At 45.6% G+C, this 22,732-nt stretch overlaps 1 protein-coding gene across 1 annotated transcript; it reads right to left on the reverse strand.

The window, feature by feature from the left end:
- Window positions 1-1,347: 1,347 nt before the first annotated feature.
- On the reverse strand, window positions 1,348-9,713 carry phlda1 (pleckstrin homology-like domain, family A, member 1). The gene is made up of 2 exons (XM_086009527.1): window positions 9,195-9,713; window positions 1,348-5,615 (listed from the first exon to the last, which is right to left on the reverse strand). The coding sequence occupies exon 1, from the start codon at window positions 9,707-9,709 to the stop codon at window positions 9,236-9,238; it is 474 nt and encodes a 157-aa protein (XP_085865653.1). The 5' UTR covers window positions 9,710-9,713; the 3' UTR covers window positions 1,348-5,615; window positions 9,195-9,235.
- Between the last annotated feature and the right edge of the window lie 13,019 nt (window positions 9,714-22,732).

The raw sequence follows: 22,732 nt of genomic DNA on the forward strand, positions 1-22,732 counted from the left end.
ATGAGCATGGCAATGACATCACGATCTCTGGGCGCAGGGGAGCGTGGCACTAGTGGTTACCGCTGTCGCAAACCTCCACGTCAATTTCACGGGCGTCGGTACTATCGCCTTGCCCGGTCGCAAAGCTGGTAGCGCCAGATTAGCGCCCCCTGGAGGCGCTAACAGGAGGTGCTAAGGTACCAAATTTCTCCCCCAAACTATTTCAGTGATGTTGGTTGAGGGATAAATATTGGCCAGGACACCGGGGAGAACTCCCCTGCTCTTCTTTGAAATAGTGCCGTGGTATCTTTTATGTCCACCTGAGAGAGCAGACGGGGCCTCGGTTTAACATCTTAGCTGAAAGATGGCACCTCCAACAGTGCGGCACTCCCTCAGCACTGCACTGGAGCGTCAGCCTAGATTTTGCTCCAGTCTCTGGGGTGGGACTTGAACCCAGTATGCCGTTGCTTCTATAGAGAATGAATCCTCAGTCAGACTATCAAGGTCTCTTAGTATCAGCAAGTTGAGATATATGGGAATTAATAAGAATATTTCTGTGAGCGGGCAGTAAATCTATGGACCAGGCTCCCTAGGGAGACAGAGGAAGCAGTTAGTATTGATTCATAAATGCAAATTAGATCATTTCTTTCAGAAAATAACATTTTGGGATCCAGTTTTTTTGAGTAATTGGAGACATGACGTGGGGCTCTCCACCACTGGGGATTTTCCTCGCCTCATGTCTGGATCTGTTGTAGACTAATTGATAGAGATTGATCGCTGTGATTAGTCAATAACTCCATTATCGTTGTATCGTGTGATTACCAGGATGGTAGAAGGCGAACTAGACGGATCCTGAAGCTCGAGGAACCGCACCTCATCTTTCGATTAGGCACTTTACAGCCTTCTGGACTCAACATTGATACGCGCTCCCTTCGAAATCTCCCTGCTATGCAGACAATAGCTTTGGCACTCTTTGTGTTGAAGATCCACTATAAATTGTAACTTATTAGGATCTGTAAGACTTCAATAACCAGTCTACATTTTAGCTACCAGGATAAAACACGCACACGGAAATCCACACAGTTGGGTTCACAGTATTGTAATTTTTTTTCAGAATTCACTTTAAAGCATTCCTGTATTTATTTCAAGAGTTGTACAAAAAGGCAATTGAATCGAACTTAAAACTGTAATATACAGATTAAGGTGTTAAAATATCCCAGTAGCTGAATAGTCCCTCAATATTTCATACGCTGAGGGTGCATCCCCTTTGCGTTCTCCTTCTGTACATTTATTACATTTCAAATCAAAATTTGAACTTGGATAGACGTTTCCTGTGTTAATCAGACCATTTACAACCAAGCTCCAAAATACAGGATCACAAGTACGTTTAATCAAATGGCTTTAACCAATTGTGTAATATATAAATCCCAGGAAATCAGCTGATTACACATCCATCCATGAGACAAGGGGAAAATTGACCAATCACTTAATGGCAGCTGGACAAACTGGGAGATTTTGTTTTACTGTTTTTTTCCCTCAAAAATGTCCCCCAACAATTTTTCTCCCCCCTCCCCATCTCTCTTTACAGCACTGATGTCTCGTTGTGGTACAATCACTGATTACTCTCCCGTATCTCACCCAAGTGGGTTTATAAATAGAGGCATAGAATATAAAAGCAAAGAGATCCTGCTGGAACTTTATAAATCACTGGTTAGGCCGCAGCTGGAGTGTTGTGGACAATTCTGGGCCCCACGCTTCAGGAAAGATCTGAAGGCCTTAGAAAGGGTGCCGAGGAGGTTTACCAGGATGTTACCAGGGATGAAGGACTTCAGTTATGAGGAGAGGTTGGAAAAGTTGGGACTGTTCTCCTTGGAACAGAGAAGGTTAAGAGGTGACCTAATGGAGGTTGTCAAGATGATAAGAGGTTTTGATAAAGTAGAGAGAGAAAAACTATTCCCTCTGTCATGTGGATCAATAACCAGAGGTTATAGATTGAAAATTATTCTGTTTTCACTCAGGGAGTTGTCGGGATCTGGAATGCTCAACCTGAAGAGGTGGTGGAAGCTGATTCCATCAATAATATTAAAAGGGAGTTGGACAGTTCTGGAGGACGAGGAACTCACAGGGTTAGGGACAAAAAGCGGGGGGGGGGCGGGTGGGATTAAGCACGACTGCTCTCTCAAAGAGCCGGCACAGACACGACGGGCCGAATGGCCTCCTTCTGTGCTGTAACTTTCTATGATTCTGTGAGTGCCCTGTTGGTTCAGGTGTCAAGGCTTGACAGTGACCGCTGCCAGTCTTTTCAATCCCCGGGTCATCACTGCTGAACTCGATCCTCTCCTCACCCAGCATCCATACTTCCGGGAGAGGTTGATGGAGAGCGGGCAAGAGCTTCCCCCTCCTTAGTTCAGGATGCTAACTGTAGTTCCTCTACCACCGCCCCATCTAGAGAGCAACTAACTCAGCACAGACCAGGGATTGAAACTAGGACCTTCCTGCTTTGTATGAATCAGCTATTCACTGGACAAGCGTGCCCAGCTGTCAGAATAGGAGCTTTTCTTGTCAATCTTCCCGTCCCCTCCATGCTACCCATCTCTAATGCAGAAACTGAACAGCGCGAGGTATAAATCAATGAACAGAGTGGGACAATGTTGAGTTTCTAGCGGTAACATATTATAATTTCTTTGGAACTTTTTAAAGTTTTTGAATCATTTTCTCCCAGCTGCTATTAAAATGCTTGTTTTCTATATGAGGAAATTCAATTACATCAAGAGAGACATTGCTTGAAAGAAAGAGAGAGCTTGCATTATAACTACAGCGCCGTATCACATCTCTCAGGAAAGTCCCGAAGCGACACACAGCGTGGATGACGTTGCCGTTACTGTTGTGATGTGAGTAAAATGCGGCAGCCGTTTTTGCGCACAGCAAGAGCCCGCATACAACGAGGAAATGAATGGCCGCTTAATCTGTTCTTTTCTCCACATTGTATACGATTACTGCATTGCCATGTTCGACTTCCACCTTCATTAATGGGGTCGTTCGAACGACCGAACATTTGCAAGTATGTGAAAAAACGATTAAAGCCTGAATTTTAAGTCTCACACAAAGGGTTAACTTGTTTAACGTGGAAGGCCCACTTTTCATCTTGTCTGCGTTGGCTATTAATTACGATAAGAAATAGCTTCAGAATAAAGGCACACACAGTTTGCAATGTATCCCATCTGGCGACATCTGACAATCCCCAGTGTAAAGCATGAATTTGAATGAAATTATGTGAAATCTGGATGCTCTAGAAATGCAATCTTACGTTTCTGGAATGCATTGAGATCACATTATAAAGAGAAAAGTTTCGTGTTTTCAAGCATTACAGTTTTATATAATAATATTCGTAAAAGATATGGAAAAGGGATAACACGCAATGAAAGACTGTAAATGCATTTCAATGATTAATTGAATGCTATCTCGAGTGAACTGTGCCTACATTATTTTCTTATTGAGTCTTCTACTAAATGATAAACATTGAATAATAAATTGAACCTCCTCCTACGCAGAACAGCAGGAAATAACCATCAGACAATTGCCCTAAACAGCTGTAGATTGCTTTCTGTAGTCATGTGGTGTGCTTTATGATTGTTATATAATTATGAATAAAATTTTAGCGTAGCCTAGTTTCAGCGTATCGAACCTTGGTTAGACCACACTTGGAGAACTGTGCACAGTTCCGGTCGCCATATTATAAAAAGGATATAGAGGCAATGGCGCGGGTGCAAAAAAAAAAATTTACAAGGATGATACCAGAACTGAGAGGTTATACTTATCAGGAAAGGATGAACAGGCTGGGTCTCTTTTCTCTTGAAAAGAGAAGGCTGAGGGGTGACCTAATAGAGGTCTTTAACATTATGAAAGGTTTTGATAGAGTGGACACAGAGAGAATGTTTCCACTTGTGGGGAAGAGCAAAACTCGAGGCCATCAATATAAGATAGTCACCAAGAAATCCAATAGGGAATTCAGAAGAAACTTCTTTACCCAGAGTGGTGAGAATGTGGAACTCGCTACCACAGGGAGTGGTTGAGGCGAATAGTATCGATGCATTTAAGGGGAGGCTAGACAAGCACATGAGGGAGAAGGGAATAGAGGGTTACGCTGATAGATTTAGATGAGGAAAGACGGGAGGAGGCTCGAGTGGAGCATAAACGCCGGCACGGACTGGTTGGACCGAATGGCCTGTTTCTGTGCTGGATATCCCATGTAATAATTGTATAGCATTAATACTGGTTGTTTACATAAACCTTTTTACGTGATCTTACTAGCTTTTTGCGATAATGAATGACTTAACTGTGCTTTGGGAACCAGGCAACCCATAATACAAAATGGGTGGCTGAGAAATGGATAAACATCTCATAATAAGTGGATATTCCGTTTCACAAAACCAAAGAAATAACAATTAATACATGTAAAACAAAACCATTTAAGAAAATATAAACTCCCATTACAGACAGGAGGAATTTATTAATCGTTCATGGAATGTATCAGGGCATATATGAAAATAGCTCCCCTTGCATCGAATCACTAAATGTGAGAGATATTTACATAATATAGAAATGATTATTGTTGGGACTTGACAGTTCTACTATATTTTATATTTGGACAGGTCTGATACCATAACTGGACAATGGATAAACGATATGAGGTCTATGTTTGCATGTTGCTTCTGGTCCCTTGGCCCCTTTACAGTGCAGATGACACAAGAACATAAGAAATAGGAGCAGGAGTCGGCCATACGGCCCCTCGAGCCTGCTCCGCCATTCAATAAGATTATGGCTGATCTTCTACCTCAACTCCACCTTCCTGCCCAATCCCCATATCACTTGATTTCCCCTAGAGTCCAAAAATCTATCGATCTCAGCCTTGAATATACTCAACGACTGAGCATCCACAGCCCTCTGGGGCAGAGAATTCCAAAGATTCACCGCCCTCTGAGTGAAGAAATTCCTCCTCATCTCGGTCCTAAATGGCCGACCCCTTATCCTGAGACTGTGACCCCTGGTTCTAGACTCCCCAGCCAGGGGAAACAGCCTCTCAGCATCTACCCTGTCAAGCCCTCTAAGGATTTTATACATTTCAATGAGATCACCTCTCATTCTTCTAAACCCCAGAGAATATAGACCCGTTCTACTCAATGTACTGTTACAGAATAAAGGAGCTATCCAATTTAATCTGCACTACTTTTGTGTCTGCTCCAGTTCCCCCATGTCTTCCATCATGATACAACCCCTACATTCAAAAACGTCAGGCACAAAAATAAAACATAATAAATTAGGAAAAAAAAACACAATAATTTACAATTACATATTTCGTAGCATTTGCCGTGCCGGAAAGAAAAAGCAACAAAACAATTATAAATAAATGTTGAAAAATCCACACCAAGGTGCTCGGTAATGAAATTCTTTAAAGCTTCTCGCTGGGGGAATATTGATTGAATGTTCCTTTCGGATTCGGTCGGCTGGGCTTGAAGCTCAAGCCGCTCCAGCTGCTAATGAACTAATCTCATAACTGCAATGGGACAGAGAATTTAATTTGCTTTTCCATTTCTGCGCACTGGATCTCAGTGCTGTAATTGTGCTCCTTTTCAAACCTAAATGGGATCAACGATAAAAAAAGGTGTTATTTCAAAGGGAATGAACCGGCGCATAATTCCTTGCGTTATCCGCGCCAAATGATTCTGACTACGTTTTAAGATTACCGGGTGTTATAAGAAACCAAGCGATAGTAGCATGCGAGATTCAACTCAGGTGGTCAGAGATGACATTTTGAAGTGTCTCCTAACGGCTGCATTGAAATATCTAATATTGTCTAAAATCGGAACTTTACGCTGTGAGTTAAATGATTGATTTCATAAAAAGCAAGGACATAAAATTAACAGCTGATTGAAATAACGGATTGTATATTACTGTACAATTATTGTATTTATAAATTGATACATTTGGTTGCAAAAAATTATATTTCATATCTACTCCATGAAATCACTGTGAGATATTTATTCCAACAAATATGGATGGTTAATATTAGGAAAAATTATGCATTTGAAATAATCAAAGTTTGTATTTCTAGAAAAAAGCCCCAGGCGTATAGTGGAAATAATGCTACCGATCTCTTGCAGGCCATTGGAGGAAGTTAAGATAATGGCGCTTAGACTGCTGGACTCAACATTATTTAATTGAACAAACAGCTTTATAACAGCTGTAGCATTGTACTAGATAACGCTCCGTAAACTATTCCCCTGCTAACGTGCATTTATATAATTGCTGTGCCTTGACCAGGTCAACCTGTGGCTGATTATTCTCATCGGGTCAGTTAGAGGTCACAGAATCTTACAGCCCAGGAGGAGGCCATTCGGCCCATCGTGCCTCTGCCAGCTCTTTAAAAGAGCTCTCCAATTCATCCCACCCCCCCCTGCTCTTTCCCCACAGCCCTGCAAATGTTTCCTTTTCAAGTATATATCCAATTTCCTTTTGAAAGTTCCTATTGAATCTGCTTCCAGGCAGCGCATTCCAGATCACTACAACTCGCTGCGTAAAAAAATGTCTCCCCAGCTCCCCCGCTGGCTCTTTTACCAGTTACCTTCAATCTGTGTCCTCTGGTTACCGACCTTCTCGCCAGTGGAAACAGTTTCTCCTTATTTACTCTATCGAAACCCCTCATAATTTTGAACACCTCTATTAAATCCCCCCTTAACGTTCTCTGCTCTAAGGAGAACATTCCCAGCTTCTCCAGTCTCTCCATGTAATTGAAGTATTTCATCCCTGGCACCATTCTAGTAAATCTCCTCCGCACCCTCTCCAAGGCCTTAACATCCTTCCTAAAGTGCGGTGCCCAGAATTGGACACAATACTCCAGCTGAGGCCTAACCAGAGCTATATAAATGCAAGTTGTTGTGGTTGTTATGAGATCCTTAGGTCAACTGGAGGTCATGCTAGTTTCTTTAAAAAAATGTGATAAAAAATGTGCATGTGTGGCTCCTGAAGTATGATGGACAACAACTGTAGTCAGTGCAAAATCTCGAGTTTAAAATTCTCATCCTGGTTTTCCAATCCCTCCATGGCCTCACTCCTCCCGATCTCTAATCTCCTCCAACCCTACAGCCACCATTCACCCCCCCACCCCCACCCTCCCCAACCGACCTCTGAGATATCTGCGTTTCTCTAATTTTGCCCTCTTGAGCATTCCTGATTATAATTGCTCCACCATTGGTGGCCCTAAGCTCTGGAATTCCCTCCCTAAACCTCTCCGTCTCTCTTTCCTCTTTTAAGACGCTCCTTAAAACCTCCCTCTTTGACCAAGCTTTTGGTCACCTGCCCTAATTTCTCCTTATGTGGCTCGGTGTCAAATATTGTTTGATAATCGCTCCTGTGAAGCCCCATGGGGCATTTTACTACATTCAAGGCACTATATAAAGACAAGGGTTTTTTTTAACAATCTCTCACAAAGAACATGTCAGGAAGCCACCAGGCTTTGTATTTTACAGATGACTAACATGCTAACTTTAGTACCTGGGTTAGAGGAAGCGATGCTTCCCACAGTGACATGTATAAACAAAATAGTGCAAGATTGAACTTGGAATGTCATTACACATTGAGAAACAGCTCGGCAAAGCTATTGTTTGAAAGTAGCTGCCCACAATTATCAAACTTGTAACTCGTATTTAATTTGAGACTATTCCAGATTGGGGAATAAATAATTGTCCGGAGCCGTTAGAAATCTCGGGCGGTGGCGCTAAGCGGGCGGTATCAGATCGGCCGTCCGTTCTACGCTGCGCCTGATATTCAGTTGCATCGGCTGCAATAGAACTGAACATCGGGTGCTGTGTATAACGGGCGGCCAATCTGATAACACCCGTTTAGCGCCACGAACCAATACCCGATTTCTGGGCCCTTGCCTACAATTCTATGATGATTAAATGACATGAAATACAATCTGCCGCTGGGCGGTTTCAGCTCAAAGACCTACTTCTGATGTTGCACAGGTTGAAGTCGGTGTGTGCAATGCTCCACTGGGGAGGTGAAATCCCACCAAACATTATTTGTAACTCACTAGCTCTGTGTAAAATTCCTTCCTGTTCTATCGTTAACAGTGCATGTGCAAATTGCACACGAACGTCTTAGCCAGCACAGTAAAAAAAAAGAAAAAGGCTTGCATTTTTATAGCGCCTTTCATGACCACTGGACGTCCCAAAGCGCTTTACAGCCAATGAAGTACTTTTGACGTGTAGTCACTGTTGTAATGTAGGAAACGCGGCAGCCAATTTGCGCACAGCAAGCTCCCACAAACAGCGATGTGATAATGACCAGATAATCTGTTTTTTGGTTATGTTGAAAGCTCTCAGCCCATACAGTGTTTGACCACAACAAAACTACTCTGCCTTTCCTTTCACACAATTCGGAACATTTAGTTGATCAAACGCGTAGCTGAAGGATCAGGCAGCAGACACTGATGCCCACACATCAATAGTGCATTCAAGATTGACACTCATTCCTCTGGACACAGGAGAGAGTTGGGTGTCTGCAAGGCTGATCCTTACTGTGTCTTAACTGCAGCCAGAGCAAAGAGGCAGGTTGTCGCCGCATCCTTTTTGCGGCGATTAAGCCCTGGCTAAGAGTTGAAACCTCTTTTGTGCAGTGCTGAGAGGAGTGCTGCACTGTTGGGAGGTGCCGTCTTTCGGGTGAGACGTTAAACCGAGGCCCCCCGTCTGCTCTCTCTCAGGTGGATGTAAAAGATCCCGCGGCGCTATTTCGAAGAAGAGAAAGGGGGGGGGAGTTCTCCCCGCTGTCCCGGGGCCAATATTTATCCCTCAACTAACATCACTAAAAAAAACAGACGATGGGCTGTTTGTGGGAGCTTGCTGTGCGCAAATTGGTTGCCGCGTTTCCCTACATTACAACAAAAAAAGTACTTAATCGGCTGTAAACAGATGATTGGCTGTTTGTGGGAGCTTGCTGTGCGCAAATTGGTTGCCGCGTTTCCCTACATTACAACAAAAAAAGTACTTAATCAGCTGTAAACAGATGATTGGCTGTTTGTGGGAGCTTGCTGTGCGCAAATTGGTTGCCGCGTTTCCCTACATTACAACAAAAAAAGTACTTAATCGGCTGTAAAAAGGCGCTATATAAATGCAAGTCTTTTCTTTTAATGATGAGCTTAAGCGGCCGGATCTCACCTCGGCAGGGCAGTGCCCAGCACCAGCACCCAATCCATCCATCATGCGGTGTTGTGGATGCCCGTGCCAATGCCCCGCTGTGCGAGCTTCTGCCGGCTGGACTGCACCGCTTCCATGGCTCGCCGGTTCTGGTACTGCACCATGCCCAGGGTGATCAGGGCGTTCCAGCCCGCGTCCCGGGGGCACCGAAAGTCCAGCTCCCGCTTGTCGGTCATCACCACCGTGAAGTAGACGTGTTTGCCTTTGCGCTCCACGCAGTCCACCGTCTTCATGTCGCCGAAGCGCAGCTCTTTGCCCCCGCTGCTGTAGCCGAGGCTGCTGTTGGCCAGGGCATGGCTCTCCTGCTGCTGGGACAGGGACAAGTCCAGGTACTGCTTGGGTCGCAGGAGGAGCAGCCCTTCCTCGGTCAGGACGCAGTGTTTCTTCTTCCAGAGCTGGAGCAAACCCTCGCTCCTCTTCTCCAGCACTCCTTCCTTTATCACCTCCCCAATCCCCTGCTCCAACATCCTGACCATTGAATTTAAAACCCCCCCAAAAAAAAGTCAGGCTGAAAATTTATAATCTCCCCCCCTCCCAAAAAAAAATAATCTCAGCAGCAATTGCAACGTGGTTTTTGTGTGTGTGTGTGTGTGTGTATGTTAGTCTGCAGCGTTTACTGTCTCTTTCTCTTCTGAATGATTCATTCTCAATGAGATTTTTTTCTCCACTTTGCTCCCACCGTGTGGCGGATGAAGGAAGTGTGGCCACAACTGCTGTGGGCCACGCGTGCAATGTCAAGGCTGCACTGAAACGGATGTGTAAGCACCTTAAAAGGGGGTTGGTTACTCTCCTGCAAAGATAATTGGCAACAACAACAAAAAAGGGATTTTATTTTTTTAACAAAAGTGTCGTTGTGAATTGGAACGCACTGCCTGAAACAGGGCGGTGGAATCAAATCAAATCAAATCAACTTTTATTGTCATTGTTAGTGCACAAGTGCAGTACAACGAAATGTAGGCTTGCGGCTCCCGAGAGTGTACATTTAGATTAAGACATTTAAACATTCAACATACATTTGGCTTGTAATACATTAACATAAACATAACCATAATAAAGTGCATTGGCAGATGTGCAGGCTTTAGAGTTTATTTGTGGAGTTCAGTAGGATGACAGCCCTGGGAAAGAAGCTGTTCCTAAATCTGGTCGTACGGGTGCGAATGCATCTGTAGCGTCTCCCAGATGGCAGGAGGGCGAACAGACTGTGGCTGGGGTGGGTAGGGTCTTTGATGATGGACCGTGACCTCTGTAAACAGCATTTCTGGTATATGTGCTCTATGGTTGGTAGTCAGGTGCCGGTAATGCGTTGGGCAGTTTTGACTACCTGCTGCAGGGCTTTCCGGTCATAGTAGCTACAGCTGCCATACCATACTGTGATTCAGCAGTAACAATAGCAGATTCAATAGTAACTTTCAATTGGATAAACACTTGAAAATTTTTTGCAGGGCTGTGGGGCAGTGGGACTAATGACCTGGACTTGGGTATAGGGGGCATAATTTCAAAGTTTGCAAAGCTTGAAAATGTAAGAAACAGTGAGGAGGACAGTAACAGACTTCAGGAGGACTTAGACAGACTGGTGAAATGGGCAGACACATGGCAGATGAAATTTAATGCAGAGAAGTGTGAAGTGACAGGAAGGCAGATTATTATCTGAATGGCAATAGATTGGGAGAAGGAGAAGTGCAAAGAGACCTGGGTGTCCTTGTGCACCAGTCGCTGAAGGTAAGCATGCAGGTGCAAATGGTATGTTGGCCTTCATAGTGAGAGGGTTCGAGTACAAGAACAAGGATGTCTTGCTGCAGTTGTACAGGGCCTTGGTGAGGCCACATCTTGAGTATTGTGTGCAGTTTTGGTCGCCTTATCTGAGGAAGGATGTTCTTGCCATGGAAGGAGTTCAGCGAAGATTCACCAGGCTGATACCTGGGATGGCAGGAATGATGTATGAGGAGAGATTGGGTCGATTGGGCTTGTACTCGCTGGAGTTTAGAAGAATGAGAGGGGATCTCATTGAAACTTATAAAATTCTAACAGGACTAGACAGACTAGATGCAGGAAGGATGTTCCCAATGGTCGGGGAGTCCAGAACCAGGGGTCACAGTCTAAGGATAAGGGGTAAGCCATTTAGGACAGAGATGAGGAGGAATTTCTTCACCCAGAGAGTGGTGAACCTGTGGAATTCTCTACCACAGAAGACAGTAGAAGCCAATTCAGTAAATATATTCAAGAAGGAGTTGGATATATTTCTTAAGGCTAAAGGGATCCAGGGGTATGGGGAGAAAGCAGGGACCGGGTACTGAAATTGGATGATCAGCCATGATCGCATTGAATGGCAGAGCAGGCTCGAAGGGCCGAATGGCCTACTCCTGCTCCTATCTTCTATGTTTCTATGATACATTTTGCAAGGAAAAATGATGAGAGGCAATATAAACCAAATAGTACAATTTTAAAGGGGAGGCAGGAACAGAGACACCATCCAGGACAAAGCAGCCCGCTTGATTGGCACCTCATCCACCACCTTCAACATTCACTCCCTCCACCACCGGCGCACCGTGGCTGCAGTGTGTACCATCTACAAGATGCACTGCAGCAACTCGCCAAGGCTTCTTCGGCCGCACCTCCCAAACCCGCGACCTCTTCCACCTAGAAGGACAAGGGCAGCAGGCGCATGGGAACACCACCACCTCCAAGCTCCCCTCCAAGTCACACACCATCCTGACTTGGAAATATATCGGCCGTTCCTTCATCGTCGCTGGGCCAAAATCCTGGAACTCCCTCCCTAACAACACTGTGGGAGCACCTTCACCACACGGACTGCAGCAGTTCAAGAAGGTGGCTCACCACCACCTTCTCAAGGGTAATTAGGGATGGGCAATAAATGCTGGCATGCCAGCGGCGCCCACATCCCATGAACAAATAAAAATAAAATCATTAAGTTGACAAGGCTGCTAAAAAAGGCACACGGGATCCTTGAATTTATAAATAGAGGTGTAGAGTAGAAGAAAGAAAGTCTTACCTTTATATAGCGCCTTTCACGACCACCGGACTTCACGGCCAATGAAGTACTTTTGGAGTGTAGTCACTGTTGTAATGTGGGAAACGCGGCAGCCAATTTGCGCTCAGCTAGCTCCCACAGACAGCAATGTGATAATGACCAGATAATCTGTTTTAGTGATGTTGATTGAGGGATAAATATTGGCCCCAGGACACCGGGGAGAACTCCCCTGCTCTTTTTCAAAATAGTGCCATGGGACCTTTTACGTCCAACTGAGAGAGTAGAGTTTAGCGTCTCATCCGAAAGACGGCACCTCCGACAGTGCAGCACTCCCTCAGCACTGCACTGTCAGCCTAGAGTTTATGTGCTCAAGTCCCTGGAGTGGGACTTGAACCTCACAACCTTCTGACTCAGAGGCAAGGGTGCTACCCACTGAGCCACAGCTGAAAAGCAATGAGGTAATGCTAAACCTTTATAACTCACTGGTTAGGCCTCAGCTGGAGTATTGGAGCAATTCTGGTCACCACACTTTAGGAAGGATGTCAAGGCGTTGAAGAGGGTGCAGAGGAGATTTACTAGAAGGGTACCAGGGATGAGGGACTTCAGTTATGTGGAGAGACTGGAGAAGCTGGGATTGTTCTCCTTAGAGCAGAGACGGTTAAGGGGAGATTTGAAAGAGGTGCTGAAGATTATGAGGGCTTTAGTAGAGTAAATAAAGAGAAACTGGTTACACTTGCAAGAGACACAGATTTAAGATAATTGGCAAAAGAACCAGAGGGGGAGATAAGAATTCATTTTAAACAGCGAGTTGTTATGATCTGGAACGCGCTGCCTGAAAGGGCGGTGGAAGCAGATTCAATAGTAACTTTCAAAAGGGAATTGGATAAGTACTTGAAAAAGTTTGCAGGGCTGTGGGGAAAGAGCAGGGGAGTGGGACTAATTGGAAAGCTCTTTCAAAAACTTGGTACAGGCACGATGGGCCAAATGGCCTCCTCCTGTGCTGTATGATTGATTCTATGAGTGAGAGCTGCTCGTCATACCAGACAGTAAGAACTGATCGAGTGAATTAGAAATTCGCCTCCTGCGAGAAGGCAAGAGAGGAGCAAAAGTTTTCTCAAATCCTAATTTTCTCCGGAAAGAGTAAGAGGTTGAAGTCTACAGCCAGAAACAAAGCCAGATACACAGAACGGTAGATGAAGATCGTGCCGCAGTTATAGCCGCCAGCGGCAAATACAACAGAATGTCACTTTAACAAAACTCAGACATTTCTAGTGCCGAGTCATTTTTGGTTTGAAAACTACTTTAGATAAATAAACTGTGCTCGATGTAACAGAGTTTTGAGAACAACAACAACTTGTATTTATATAGCGCCTTTAGTAAACTGTCCCAAGGTGTTTCACAGGAGTATTATAAGACAAAAAAATTTGACGCGGAGTCACATAAGGAGAAATATGGGCAGATGACCAAAAGCTTAGTCAAAGAGGTGGGTTTTAAGGAGCGTCTTAAAGGAGGAGAGAGAGGTAGAGAGGCGGAGAGGTTTAGGGCGGGAATTCCAGAGCTTAGGGCCCAGGCAGCTGAAGGCACGGCCACCAATGGTTGAGCGATTATAATCAGGGATGCTCAAGGGGGCAGAATTAGAGGAGCGCAGATATTTCGGGGAGTTGTGGGGCTGGAGGAGATTACAGAGATAGGAAGGGGCGAGGCCATGGAGGGATTTGAAAACAAGGATGAGGATTTTGAAATCAAGGCATTGCTTAACCGGGAGCCAATGGAGGTCAGCGAGCACAGGGGAGATGGGTGAACGGGACTTGGTGCGAGTTAGGACACGGGCAGCCGAGTTTTGGATGTCCTCAAGTTTACGAAGGGTAGAACGTGGGAGGGCGGCCAGGAGTGCATTGGAATAGTCTAGAGGGTAACAAAGGCATGGATGACATCTATCACATCAATGTCAAAGGTATAAAAAAGTTTTTTTTTTTTGCTGATTTGCTGCTAGAAATTTACAAACACCTTACAATCTGCAAACTTAAAAAACATTTTTTATTCATTCCTGGGATGTGGGCGTCACTGGCAAGGCCAACATTTATTTCCCATCCCTAATTGCCCTTGCAACGGTGGTGGTGAGCCGCCTTCTTGAACCGCTGCAGTCCGTGTGGTGAAGCTGCTTCCACAGTGCTGTTAGGGAGGGAGTTCCAGGATTTTGACCCAGCGACGATGAAGGAACGGCCGATATATTTCCAAGGCAGGATGGTGCGTGACTTGGAGAGGGACTTGGAGGTGGTGGTGTTCCCATGCGCCTGCTGCCCTTGTCCTTCTAGGTGGTGGAGGTTGTGGGTTTGAGAGGTGCTGCCGAAGAAGCCTTGGCGAGTTGCTGCAGTGCATCTTGTAGATGGTACCAATGTTCCCTCTAATCTTTTTTTGTACTGAGCGGGCCACAAACTTCTTTGAGCGTGACCTTTTCGTCCGTTCGCAAATTTTAAAACAACAACAACGGCAGCAACAGCAACCACTTAAAAGCATATATACAGTAATGCCATATGGCCATCCCACCATCTCAAATCATGAGACAATCAGACAAGGTTCTATACAAAAGCAAAATACTGCGGATGCTGGAAATCCGAAATAACAACAGAAAATGCTGGAAAAACTCAGCAGGCCAGGGAACATCTGTGGAGAGAAAATAGAGTCAACGTTTCAGGTCGAAACCCTTCGTCAGGACTGAAAAAACACAGGAAATGAAACCGATTAAAAGGCCAGTTTGGGGGCTGGGAAATGGGGATGAAAGAACAAAAGAGAAGTGAAGAGACATTAAGAGGTATTCAAAACCAGACGAGATGGTGATCGGACTAGTGGAGACAAAAGACGGCTCTAGATTAGGTGTGAAATGCGCTGGCAGAATGAGAGACAGCTGCCATGTGGGAGAGAGAAAAAGGGGGAAGGGCACAAAACAAAGGTGTGGATAAAAAATATATAAAAATGTAATAGGGGCCGAGGTTATGATCTGAAATTGTTGAACTCGATATTGAGTCCGGAAGGCTGTAAAGTGCCTAATCGGAAGATGAGGTGCTGTTCCTCGAGCTTACGCTGAGTTTCCGTGGAACAATGCAAGAGCCCGAGTACGGTGAGGTCTGAGTGGGAATGGGGCGGTGAATTAAAATTACAGGCGACCGGAAGCTCGGGGTCACCCTTACAGACTGAACGGAGGTGTTCCACAAAGCGGTCACCCAATCTGCGTTTGGTCTCCCCAATGTAGAGGAGACCACATCGTGAGCAGTGAATACAGTATACTAGATTGCAAGAAGTACAAGTAAATCGCTGTTTCACCTGGAAGGGGTGTTTGGGGCCCTGGACAGTGGGAAGGGGGGAGGTATAAGGGCAGGTGTTGCATCTCCTGCGCTTGCACGGGAAGGTGCCGGGCGAAGGGGAAGGGGTGCTGGGGTGATAGAGTGGACTAGGGTGTCTCGGAGGGAGTGGTCCCTATGGAATGCTGAAAGGGGAGGGGAGGGGAAGATGCGTTTGGTGGTGGGATCACGTTGGAGGTGGCAGAAATGGCGGAGGATGATCCGTTGAATGTGGAGGCTGGTGGGGTGAAAGGTGAGGACAAGGGGAACCCTATCGTGGTTCCGGGAGGAAGGGGCAGGGGTGTGGGCAGAAGTGCGAGAGATAGAACGGACACGGTCGAGGGCCGTGTCAGCCACGGTAGAGGGGAATCCTCGGTTGAGGAAAAAGGAAGACATGCCGGAAGCACTGGTGTGGAAGGTGGCATCGTTGAGCAGATGCGGCGGAGACGGAGAAACTGGGAGAAAGGAATAGAGTCCTTACAGGAGGCGGGGTGGGAGGAAATGTAGTCCAGGTAGCTGTGAGTCAGTGGGCTTGTAGTGAATGTTGGTCAATAACCTATCCCCAGAGATGGAGACGGAGAAGTCGAGGAAGGGAAGGGAAGAGTCGGAGATGGACCATGTGAAGCTGAGGGAAGGGTGGAAATTGGAGGCAAAGTGAATGAAATTGTCTAGTTCAGGGCGAGAGCAGGAAACGGCACTGATATAGTCATCAATGTACCGGAAAAAGAGGTGAGGGAGGGGACCTGAGTAGGACTGGAACAAAGAGTGTTCCACATATCCCACGAAAAGGCAGGCATAGCTAGGACCCATGCGGGTACCCATAGCAACACCTTTGATTTGGAGGAAATGAGTGGAGTTAAAGGAGAAGTTGTTCAATGTGAGAACAAGTTCAGCCAGGTGGAGGAGGGTGGTGGTGGATGGGGACTGGTCGGGCCTCTGTTCAAGGAAGAAGCGGAGCGCCCTCGGGCCATCCTGCTGGGGGATGGAGGTGTAGAGGGATTGTACGTCCATAGTGAAAAGGAGGCGGTTGGGGCCAGGAAACTGGAAACTGTTAAAGTGGCGGAGAGCGTTGGAAGAGTCGCGGATGTAGGTGGGAAGAGACTGGACAAGGGGAGAAAAGATAGAGTTGAGATAGGAAGAGATAAGTTCCGTGGGGCAAGAACAGGCTGAAACGATGTGTCTACCAGGGCAGTCCTGTTTGTGGATCTTGGGAAGGATGTAGAAGCGGGCTGTGCGGGGTTGGGGAACTATGAGGTTGGTGGCAGCGGGGGGAAGATCTCCAGAGGAGATGAGGTCAGTGACAGTCTTGGAAACGGTGGTTTGATGTTCGGTAGTGGGGTCATGGTCCAGGTGGAGGTAGGAGGAGGTGTCGGAGAGTTGGCGTTCAGCTTCTGCTAGGTAGAGGTCGCGTCGCCAAACAACAACAGCACCACCCTTGTCAGCAGGTTTAATGACAATGTCAGGGTTGGATCTAAGAGAATGGAGTGCTGCAATTTCAGAGGGAGGTAGGTTGGAGTGAGTGAGGGGAGCAGAGAAATGGAGAGGGCCGATGTCACGGCGGCAGTTAGCAATGAAAAGATCTAGAGAGGATAAGAGGCCAGGGGGAGGAGTCCAGGTAGAACAGGAATTCTGAAAGCAGGAGAAAGGGTCAGCCGTGCGGGGGGAAGACTCCTGGCCAGAGAAGTGGGCACGGAGATGAAGAAAAAAGAGCTCAACATCGTGCCAAACTCGAAATTCATTGAGGTGGGGGCGTAAGGATCCACATTCAACAAATCATCCTCCGCCATTTCCGCCACCTCCAACGTGATCCCACCACCAAACGCATCTTCCCCTCCCCTTTCAGCATTCCGTTGGGGCCGTTCCCTCCGAGACACCCTAGTCCACTCCTCTATCACCCCCAGCACCCTTCCCCTTCGCCCGGCACCTTCCCATGCAAGCGCAGGAGATGCAACACTTGCCCTTATACCTCCCCCCTTCCCACTGTCCAGGGCCCCAAATACCCCTTCCAGGTGAAACAGCGATTTACTTGTACTTCTTGCAATTTAATATACTGTATTCGCTGCTCACGATGCGGTCTCCTCTACATTGGGGAGACCAAACGCAGATTGGGTGACCGCTTTGCGGAACACCTCCGTTCAGTCCGTAAGGGTGACCCCGAGCTTCCGGTCGCCTGTCATTTCAATTCACCGCCCCATTCCCACTCAGACCTCACCGTACTCGGGCTCTTGCATTGTTCCACGGAAACCCAGCGTAAGCTCGAGGAACAGCACCTCATCTTCCGATTAGGAACTTTACAGCCTTCCGGACTCAATATCGAGTTCAACAATTTCAGATCATAACCTCGGCCCCTATTACATTTTTATATATTTTTTATCCACACCTTTGTTTTGTGCCCTTCCCCCTTTTTCTCTCTCCCACATGGCAGCTGTCTCTCATTCTGCCAGCGCATTTCACACCTAATCTGGAGCCGTCTTTTGTCTCCACTAGTCCCATCACCATCTTGTCTCGTTTTGAATACCTCTTAATGTCTCTTCACTTCTCTTTTGTTCTCTCATCACCATTTCCCAGCCCCCAAACTGGCCTTTTAATCGGTTTCATTTCCTGTGTTTTTTCTCAGTCCTGACGAAGGGTTTCGACCTGAAACGTTGACTCTATTTCTCTCTCCACGGATGTTGCCTGGCCTGCTGAGTTTTTCCAGCATTTTCTGTTGTTATTAAGGTTCTATTCAAGTTTAACATAACTTCTCTGCTTTTGAATTCCATTCTCTAGAAATGAACCCAGGTGCTTTATTTGCACTTTTATGGTTTTTTTAGCCTGCGGTGCTACTTTTAATGATTTGGGAATCTATACCCCTCGATCCCTTCTCATCTCTACTCCGTTTAGACTCTGATTTTCCAAGGAGTGGGTCGCCTCCTTATTCCTCCTCCACAATGCACCACCTCACACTTATCGACATTGAAAATCATTTGTCATTTACATGCCCATTCTGCAAGTTTGTTTACGGTAGAATTAATGAAAAGCTTTTAGTTCGTCGTGTACAAACTCTAATAAAAAATTACTTGTCAGAAATGACTGGGATATAAAAGAACTGCATAATAAAGCATTAACACTTCAGAAACGTCACTCAGTTACACGGTTATGCATCGACAAACAATCCAAAAGCCCAAGGTGAGCTGAAAGAGGCATATCTGTTCGTGCAATTTGTGTTAATTTTAAAGTTTTCAACGTATTAGCCCATCCCTCATGTCACAAAAGCAATGGCTGCACAAGCAGCAGGAGCAGTGGCTTTCCTGTGGCGCTGATGGGCTGGACGTCCACATAAGCCATTAGAATATTAATCACAATGCAACCAGACGACCAACAAATATAAAGTGCTGTAATAGCAAAATACTGCGGATGCTGGAAATCTGAAATAAAAACAGAAAATGCTGGAGATACTCAGCAGGTCAGGCAGCATCTGTGAAGAGAGAAACAGAGTTAACGTTTCAGGTCGATGACCTTTCGTCAGAACTGGAAAAAAGCAGGAAATGGAACAGATTTTTAAGCAAGTGTAGGGGCTTCAAAAGGGGGGAGGGGATGAAAGAACAAAAGGGAAGGTCTGTGATAGGATAGAAGGCAGGAGCAGTAAAGAGACATTAAGAGATATTCACGGCGAGCGGAGATGGTAATGGGACAGGTTAAGAAACAAAGGATGGCTCTAGATGAAGTGTAAATTGCGCTGGCAGAATGAAAGACAGCTGCCATGTGGGAGAGAAGAAAAAAAGACAAAGAGTGTGGATAAAAAATATATATATATATATGATAGGGGCCGAGGTTATGATCTGAAATTGTTGAACTCAATGTTGAGTCCAGAAGGCTGTAAAGTGCCTAATCGGAAGATGAGGTGCTGTTCCTCGAGCTTACGCTGAGCTTCATTGGAACAATGCAAGAGGCCGAGGACGGAGAGGTCAGAGTGGGAGTGGAGCGGTGAATTAAAGTGACAGGCGACCGGAAGCTCGGGGTCCCCCTTACGGACTGAACGGAGGTGTCCCGCAAAGCAGTCACCCAATCTGCATTTGGTCTCCCCAATGTAGAGGAGACCACATCGTGAGCAGCGAATACCGTATACTAGATTGCAAGAAGTACAAGTAAATCGCTGTTTCACCTGGAAGGGGTGTTTGGGGCCCTGGACAGTGGGAAGTGGGGAGGTAAAAGGGCAGGTGTTGCATCTCCTGCGCTTGCACGGGAAGGTGCCGGGCGAAGGGGAAGGGGTGCTGGGGGTGATAGAGGAGTGGACTAGGGTGTCTCGGAGGGAGTGGTCCCTACAGAATGCTGAAAGGGGAGGGGAGGGGAAGATGTGTTTGGTGGTGGGATCATGCTGGAGGGGTGGAAATGGCGGAGGATGATCCGTTGAATGTGGAGGCTGGTGGGGTGAAAGGTGAGGACAAGGGGAACCCTATTGTGGTTCTGGGAGGGAGGGGCAGGGGTGAGGGCAGAAGTGCAGGAGATAGAACGGACATGGTCAAGGGCCACTTTAGAGGGGAATCCTTGTTTGAGGAAAAAGGAAGACATGTCAGAAGCACTGGTATGGAAGATGGCATCGTCAGAGCAGATGCGGCAGAGATGGAGAAACTGGGAGAATGGAATAGAGTCCTTACAGGAAGCGGGGTGGGAGGAAGTGTAGTCTAGGTAGCTGTGGGAGTCAGTGGACTTGTAATGAATGTTTGTCAATAACCTATCCCCAGAGATGGAGATGGAGAAGTCGAGGAAGGGAAGGGAAGAGTCGGAGATGGATTTTGGTTGGGCCTCTGTTCAAGGAAGAAGCGGAGCGCCCTCAGGCCATCCTGGTGGGGGGTGGAGGTGTAGAGGGATTGGACGTCCATAATGAAAAGGAGGCAGTTGGGGCCAGGACACTGGAAACTGTTAAAGTGGCGGAGGGCGTCGGAAGAGTCACGGGTGTAGGTGGGATAAAGTGCTGCAGTTCTTTAGTTCACAGTATTAAAAAGAATTGAACAAAAACAGGTATCCGTATTTCCAACTTCAATCACTTCCATTAATAAACGTTGTCTTCTTGAACCAGCGCCCCCCCATGTAACATGTCAGAAATGAAGCACTTATTCACAAGTGCAGAAAAACACATACACAATTTGCGTCACCGGAATAAAAACAAAAACCAGGAAAAGCTATGATTTAACAGAAATAAACATTCATCTTTCTTCCTGGACAGGAGAACCAATCAGACTGACTTGGAAATGTTTACTAATATGTTGATGTAAAGATGTTAATTTACAAATTTAACTTCTAATGTTTTTCTCTCAAACATTCTCCACAATATTGATTCCTGCTCTTATCACAAAAAGTGTCGAATTATTTTAGGTATTTCCCAATTAAATAGTGGGAAACAAACTTCATTGTACTCTCAATTTTTAATCTATTTCAAACATTTATACCAAATCAAAATTGTACATTATCAGTTTAATCTAAGTATTTTCTGTGCCTTTCTCAATAAACAAATAGTAGTTTCTTCTAAGGTAGCTTCCTGCAATTTTTATACATGATTAGATAACTTGTGTTTCTATTAACACTCCATTAAATGTTTAAGAGGAAATCTGTATTTACATTATTCCTGGGACTTGTTAGGACTATAGAACGACAGGCGAAATAACATGGTTTGTGTTTTTCCTCTTTTTTGGTTCTCTTCCTAAACGTCTTAATATTTTTTAAAGAGTCAATGAAAAGTTATATGTAACTCCTACAAATCCTCCCCCGCCCTCCCCCTCCTCAACAGTGTGGTTGCATGTCTGTGTAAAGCTACTCACTTCAGTCGATCATTCAAAATCAAATATTGAGAGATTTCAATTTTAAGACCTGGTTGAAACTTGTTTAGATGAGGGGAAAATTAATTTTTGTTTCTGTTTCTTCCAAAATCATATTCAAAACTTAGGGGGGGGAAAAGTGTTTTTAACATTCATTTTTTGTGAAAAGTTCATTAAAACTCTAAATTCTTTCAAGTCTCGTTGCAGCTTTGACAGAAAAAGTTGCTCCAAGTTTCTCTTTTCCTCTTCAACACTGTTGTTAAACATACAACAAAAAATAATAAAATAAACTCTAATTCCAAACGGAGCTCAAATAAGAAAGTGAATAAAGTGGTTAAACTTCCTAGGAAGGCGGTGAGGTTCTCGATCCCCAGCCTTGGCGATGAGTTGGGATCAGATTTGGAGAAGTTGTTTCCTCTTTTTCTGCTGCCGTTCCCTCCGTCTCTCACAGACTCTGAGGTACAAACAGGGGCACAAACTTTTCCCCCATAACATGATTTAAATAACCCTGATAGACTCTTTCAAAAAGGGGACAACGCCTGGCAAGATTTAACTGGAACATACTGCAGGACATTCAACATCACTTTCCCCTACTTTTTTCTGGCTTTAAACAATTTTCTGAATTAAAAAATAAATTCTCATTTTGGTTTCACCAGGGGCCTAAACCATGTTTGCTTTCGCCTCCTTCCAGTGGCCATTGTACATGTGCTGCACCTCCACCTGTGCAGCCGCCACTCAGGCCCCGGGAACGGATCACACGCGTCTGGACCCTCACCCCTCTCTCTGTTCCTCTCTCTCCCTCTGCCCCCCTCTCTCCCTCCGGCCCTCTCTGTCCCCAGTCTCTCTCTCTCTCCTTCCCACATTACAACAGTGACTCCACTTCAAAAGTACTTCATTGGCTGTAAAGCGCTTTGAGATGTCTAGTGGTCGTGAAAGGCGCTATATAAATGCAAGTCTTTTAGTCTCGCTCTCTCCCAGTCTCTCTCCCCAGATCTCTCTCTCCTGTCTTTCTCTACCCAGTCCCCCTCTCTCCCCCCCAGTCCCTCCTTCTTCCCATTCCCCTTCTCCCCAGTCTCTCTTTCCCCAGATCTCTTCTCCCATCCAATGGTGAAGGTATGCCACACCCTATTTATGAGGTTTATAGGTTCTCAAACCATTCCCATTAACTACTAGATTCTAATTTGTAACCAAGCAAATTATTTTCTAATTATAATTAATACTGTCCAACATCATTCTATAATGTTATTTTCTACTGGCACTTTGAAAGCACCATTGATGCTTAAAGTTCATAGAATTATTGTCAAATTAGGTAACCAGACTAATTGGCTTGGTAATGCAAAGCTGAGGGTTGTGATAAATGGCAATTGACAGCAAATC

The sequence above is a fragment of the Somniosus microcephalus genome, chromosome 16, assembly GCF_052327205.1.
Source record: "Somniosus microcephalus isolate GS21.2 chromosome 16, FLI_Smic_1.0, whole genome shotgun sequence".
NCBI lineage: Eukaryota > Metazoa > Chordata > Chondrichthyes > Squaliformes > Somniosidae > Somniosus > Somniosus microcephalus.